General features: G+C 42.6%; 1 protein-coding gene across 1 annotated transcript; it reads right to left on the minus strand.

The window, feature by feature from the left end:
* Positions 1-242: 242 nt before the first annotated feature.
* On the minus strand, positions 243-1,119 carry LOC132955977 (dickkopf-related protein 3-like). Its single transcript, XM_061029095.1, has 3 exons — positions 967-1,119; positions 571-745; positions 243-448 (listed from the first exon to the last, which is right to left on the minus strand). Exons 1-3 carry the CDS (start codon positions 1,117-1,119, stop codon positions 243-245), a joined length of 534 nt encoding a protein of 177 aa, XP_060885078.1.
* Positions 1,120-6,519: the final 5,400 nt, after the last annotated feature.

Consider the following 6,519-nt stretch of genomic DNA (forward strand, 5'->3'; position numbering starts at 1 on the left):
AATACATATGTTTTTTATGTACAATCATATACAACATATTTACAATAAATAACTACATTGTTGAGGCGGGCGTCACTGTTTGGGCACTTGGCAGGTCCAGTTTGGCTCTTCTGGCTGGTAAATAAAATCTCTCCTGAAAGACAAAAACAAGCGGTTAGGTCGTGTAGACATGCCATTTATCACACTTACTTAACCTCCCTTACTTAAAACTTTACACAGATTGGTTGGTTGTTTGTTATTACTTACTCTCTGAGGTGTGGCGCACTGTTTCCACGACACAGCAGCCCTTCATCACAAGGACAAATCTGGTTTATGCTGAACGCCAGGCCGCCATCAGGAACATAGCAGCTCTCGCCACGGAGCAGGCGTCTTTTGCACACCTGTTCGCCATGGTGACGAGCGCAGCACATGGACGCGCCGCAATCTCTGTCAACTTTACATCTGGCACCTGGATGAACAAAAAAAAAACCACTGGTTGTTAAAATCCGGTTGCGACAAATTTCCAAATATCAGACATTCTTTGGTATACTTAAAGGACTTTGTCGTTTGACTACTTTGTTTGCGTCTTACCCTCTTGTCCGTTGGGGATGCTGCGGTGGCACTTTCCAAACATGCAGCTGAGTCCGCGGACACACTGGGCGTCCCTCCGACAGTAGTGGCCCTCCCCTCGCAGAGGAACGCAGAGACCAAAGTGTCGATCGCAGGAGAAGCCCCGCCCACAGGCCCTATCCTGATCGCACACAGCCTGGAAACAAACGGGGGGAAATTGTTAAAAACCTGACAAATACTCATGTTACAACTAAATCTAAGTCAAGCACAAGACCAAAGTAAGTAAATGTTTAACATATTCTACGTATCACTACAGCATGAAAGTAATATTCATCTCCACAAACAGATTGTTTAGACATTAAATAAAGGTGTTAACTATTAAAAAACTTGCATGCTTAGAATCCAGTAGTAACTTACCGTGATTGGTTTGGTTGGAGAAATGTTTTCTCTAAGTGCCTTTGCTCCTTCTTTGGGAGGGCTGTGTGGCATGTTGAGCATCCAGGCCCAAATACGAGCTTCGGCCCAAGAGAAGCAGAGAAAGAGGCAGAGCATCCACAGATTCCACGACATTTCACACCAACCGCGAGATAAAGAAACAAATCAATGAAAAAAACAAGACGGGGTGACGGTGTTGAACTCGAAGACAAGGTGACTGGAAACAGAAGAGAAAAAAAAGGAGCCACTTGTCTTTAACGCCACGCTGAAAATCTTAAGTTTTAAGGTCCCCAGAAAAATGTTGTACAGTAGCGTCAGGACAGCAGCGATCCATGCAGTGACAGTGGCTGCCTCTTCTCCCAGCGTGGCTTTTATAGGTCACAGGGGTTTTATCCCCCCTAAACCTGACTGTTTGTCCAAGCAACAGGGTAGGAGGAGACAATTAGTTGTTAATGGATTAACTAAATTGCTCGGGTAGCCCCCTGCAGACAGAATATAGTGGCAAAATGACCAGTCATGGAGCAGGGAGAAAGCAGGGAAAGAGGGGGAGATGGGGCGGGGAGGGGTAGGGGAGGGGAGGGGATTGATGGACGTGATGGCTGACAACAGCTTCTCACAATAGAGCCGAGACAAGCACCACCTCTGTGTGGTTATCTCTGCCAGACTAACAAATGAGGAGGACAAAGGCAGACAAATGCATGACATGTTTTCTCCACTAAATGAGTGACACTCCTGGCCCCCCGAACACTGGGCAAACACCGACCTCGACTGCCCCGTTGGCCCCTACCCTATCCCACTTCAGACCCCATGCTGAGAGCAATTTGCAGAAGTGCACCCTGCAGACGACCCCATGATCTCATTAAATGTAATTACCATCAGCCATTAGTTCTCAAGGGGAGACGGGGGAGTGAGTGCAGGCAGAGAAAATACTTGAGGAATACAATGAGATTCTTTTTGCATGTTTTTCTCACAATTTTTGGTGGTTTTCGTTACTTACCAGATTTATAAACCACTGCCATATAACAAGAGGATATGCAAACTTAACGACTTAAGGTCAAGTTATTTTGCAAAGTTTGGAAAAAAGTTATTGACACAGAAACAAAAAAAACATTTCTGTGGTTAGATATCATACTTTTAAGAAAAGAGAGAAATGTATCTGGCAGTAAGATATTTGGGTTTTATCCTCAATGAGTTTCTTTTATCATGCCTTAATTTTGCCTGAAATGTTTATCGTTGGTAATAATAAGTAGTTGTAATCACTGGCATCCTTCTCAGCTTTGTTTGGATATGAAAATTAAATTTAGAAGAAGAAACATTTGGAACAAGGAAGAGTCCAAAATGGTTCTGGCATATTTGTTTAAGAAAAACTTGAATGAAACACAGGTAACCACAAAACCAAGGGCACCACGGAGCATCCCTCCCGAACTGTCAAAATGAAGAGTCAGTCAGAGTGGATGCCAGCAGTGTAGCTTGTTATATAACTATAACCATGGTAACTTCATCGCCAATTATGTCTGGAGCAGAGAGCCTCACAGGAGCTGACACACTGGAGTGGCCCTGCCCTGTTTTTATGCCGTTTGGTTTCACCCTTCTCAAGTTCAATCACAGTTGGATTTGTGTAGAACCGGTGTGTTAACGTTTACACCCTGCCCTATTGTGATTCCTGCATTACTCTTTGAACAATGGCACAATGGCATCAGTTTTACAAAAGTAAAACCGATACTCTGATACACAAAGAAAAACTCCAGTCTGGACATGGTATTGAGTCTATTTGGAAGACATAGTTCACCCTGCGTGCATTTATGGTACATGATGATTGTTATTAACACATAAACAGCCATGATGACTGATGAGCCCTCATCCACCAATAGTCTCTGCAATGGTGTCAACTCTAGACAAACCCAAATGGAGTATTTTAAGTAGGTAAGACGGTATATGACATGGATGATGTCTTGTTTTTGGCTTAATATCTGAAAGGGCAACTGGGGGAAGTGTCCAGAGTTTTTATGAGAAAAGAGCTCAGGGCTCTAGAAGTTTGATCATTTGTATCATTCAGGTGGGCTCACTGGCCTTCATAGACCTGGTGCCATACTAGTTAATCACACTGGAGTAACACTGAGTCCAATGATATCTCAGGCTAAGAATTTAGAGCAACTATATTTTCAGTGACGATAACTTCTTTGTTAACTCAACCAGAATACCTTTACCAACCATTAGCGTCCACTTTCTGAAATCAACAGTCAGTATCTTCACGCCGACTAAGATGCCTGAATGATAGTAGTTTACATTTTCTCTGTGGCAGACGGCACAGATTGGTAACGTAGATATCTCAGGTAGTTAAGTCCTTATCAAAACAGGCTAACACAGACTAATGATGTAATTGGCGGTCAATTAGTGGGCACAATGGCAGAAGGTGGATCAATTAGCAACATGCAGATAAGTCTTGTAACATGATTATGCAACCATGTGAAAACCATTTGAGGAAGTGAGGAATTCAGTACAGAATCGGAAAAAACAAGCCGCAAGAAGTTGTGAAACTGCATCTGTGTCAGCTGTATCTTATCTGAGTCAGACTCGGTGTGAGTGTGTTTCAATGTTTGAAGACTCTTTGGCAGTTATACTGGGAATAATTCAGTCTCTGTTTTGAAACTTCTGAGTTTTGAAAATGTATAAAATATCATCCCTTCCAAATAAGGTGCTTCCCAATTCTTGCAGCATGAGATCGACAACTGCAGGCTAAACTTCGTTGCACACTGCTCCAATCATGTATTCTTGTTCCATGTCCATTCTTACTGCAAGATATCCCGCCTCTTATTCACCCAAAGCCAACAGCAGATAACTGTCTCCAAACACTCCTTAACGTGCTCCCCCGGTGTTAATGACTCTGCTAATGACGCTCGTAATGAATGCGCTCACTGTCACAATCAACATTGCTGAGGGTCTTGTAATTAGGGGCTAACAAAAACAACGGGCAGGGTGATGTTTGGCCATTGTAATGGACCTTGACCCCCCGAAGGGAGCTCTGAATGAATGGTGGAGGACCCGAGGAGTCCGCCTTCCAACCGCCAGAAAAACACGGTCAGTGCAGGGATGGCTGGACGAGCCGACGAGTCCAACAAGGTGATTGTGTATTCAGAGTTCTGCAGGATAATGAGGTACATTCTTGAGGATTAAATATGACATGTTTAGCTTTGCTCTGCTAGAAAAACAGAGCCTGTTGTTTTTGTGAGACAGAACACAACTTAATATTTAGGAAAGCAGTTAAGATGATTGAAGTATTTGCTCTCGTGTTGCTTGCAGGCACGTTTCACTGAGAGAAATGAACAGATGTTGAACGTGGGAAAAACTTTTTTTTCAAGTTTGTCTGGGAAGATATTTGAGATACAGACTGTTTCAAACTTGACTTAAATTTAGATGCTCATATTTAGTTGTTGACGTGAAAATAGGTTAAGAGCACGGAAGGGCCATTGTTCTCCATTCTAGCTTTAAAGGGGGTAGAGGCAGCACCAATTTTTGCAACAAAGCAATAATGCACCCAAAGCTAGGGTTGTAACTTCTCTTACCCCCCAATTATAGCTCACTGGTTATGTCAAAGGCCGCCAAACACCTTATTGCAGTAGACACCTTAGTTGGAGAAAATATGGGAATGTTTAGTAAGTTAAGTATCCAGATATTTTGTTCAGATGTTATTTGGGATGGAGCAAAAAAGAGAACGACAATTGGACCTTTATCCATTGGTTGGCCGGAAACTGCACTCAAGATGAGTGCTTCTATTTTGTTGCTTTCACACATCAGCAACACTCCTGAAAAACTCCTTAAATTCGGGGTGAGCTGCATGTGTGAACAAGAGCAGCCACATTTTTCAGTCTGACTTTACACAGAATTTTTCTTGCCAGCCCCATGGTCAATTTCCCATGAAGTCGGGGGGTTAGCCCATGTGAGAACACAGCAGGAAATATTCAGAAGAATTCACCACGAGCAAGTGGGAGGAGGTGATGACATTTTTATCCGGGGACCGGCCCAAAACCATAAACTGTTAACTGCACAATGAGTGTGGTCTCCATGCACAAAATGAAACTGCTTCATTATGTGTTCTTTCGGCCAGTATGTTCTTCTCTTCTCTACTGCGGATATTGTGAGACTGTCAAATGACACATATCGTTGATATTAACGACCAAAACTGTCATCATAGCCACAAACTCTGTTGCTACACCCATCACTTCCACATCTTTCTGTTGTCTTGCCTCATGGGCCCCCCTCAGCGGGGACACTCTCCCACAGTGAGGAACATGTGTGAAAAAGCAACTCAATAAGATGTCAGGGGCTAAATACTTAAAGTTTTCTTTACATTTTCCGGAGTGCATATGTTAAAATCGCTTTATTTAGGCATGAAGCCAAGCTGGCAGCTCTATGGAAGTGTAATTGACATATTGAGGTTGACGTCCTAATTGACCCCCCAGCTGTTTAGGAAAAGTGTATGAAAATGGCAACCATTAACATGAACAAAGATAATGTTAACATGCTGTTTCACCATTTTAATCATGTTCAAATTTGTTACTTCACAACTCAAAGTACAGCTGTGGCTGGTGGCAGAGTTTTAAGTTTTGCAAATATTTTGAAATTATCAGTTTTGAAATGGGAATATGAATTCCTCCACCGCATTTCCTGCCAATCCCACCATTAGTTATCCAAATATTTAGGACTTAAGTGGTCCAACATGAGAGCTACTCAGTGTTTTTGTTTTTCTGGCTACAGTTCTGTAAGGTCTACTGACAACCACATCAGAAGCTGAAAGGGTTTATTTCAGTTGGGTTTGAATGGTTCACACAGACGAGCTACCAAAGGGAGGAGGGGTACACAACATCGTTTAGTTAAGGTATCAATGCAGATATGTTCAGACTTTCCCTGATGACACTGAACATGTTGCATCAAAGTAAAGTAGAAAACACAAAGTTCAAACATTCTGACCTCTTCTTAGCCGACAAGTCAAAGCGTTTAAAGTGTGTGTGAATGTCAGATCGTAATGTTGGGAGAGTCGGTTGACAAGTGGAAAATTAGAGGGATGATTCACAACAATGGTAGTAACATTTACACCGTGTGTCCGGCCCAAACATTCACCAAGAAACAACTACACACAATGGCCTGTCCCATTCCAATAACACTGAAAGCCCCTGCCTAACCGAAAGCCAACTCCACATCTGTCCTAAATGATTATGAGACACAGTGGCAGAAATCATTTAAGGACAGCTTGACAAAAACTTGGTGATCTTAAAATAATAATGACAAAATGAGCTCATAGCTTTGGGTTGATGGACTAAATAAATACACTGACCTCATCATTACATATGACCTCAAATAAACCACACTTGTCGTCACATGTCTGAACTCCGTATGTGCTGAGGATTTAATTATTATCTTTGTAAGCTGTTTTCAATTGGGGAAACGACAGGAGAGTGCGATTCGTTCCCTAATGGGAAACAGTCTATTTGTGCCAGATTTAAAGAGAAGGGGGAGACAGCAGAAGAGGGCAGGAGG

This window comes from Labrus mixtus, chromosome 21 (genome assembly GCF_963584025.1).
Source record: "Labrus mixtus chromosome 21, fLabMix1.1, whole genome shotgun sequence".
In the NCBI taxonomy this organism is placed as follows: domain Eukaryota; kingdom Metazoa; phylum Chordata; class Actinopteri; order Labriformes; family Labridae; genus Labrus; species Labrus mixtus.

What these genes read in the sequence shown, in the direction of transcription:
- LOC132955977 (XM_061029095.1), bottom strand. Translation starts at nt 1,119, where the DNA reads ATGTCGTGGAATCTGTGGATGCTCTGCCTCTTTCTCTGCTTCTCTTGG. An exon ending in CTCCAACCAAACCAATCACG is followed by an intron (nt 746 to 966) that starts GTAAGTTACTAC and finishes GTTTGTTTCCAG; the next exon opens with GCTGTGTGCGATCAGGATAG. An exon ending in CATCCCCAACGGACAAGAGG is followed by an intron (nt 449 to 570) that starts GTAAGACGCAAA and finishes TTGTTCATCCAG; the next exon opens with GTGCCAGATGTAAAGTTGAC.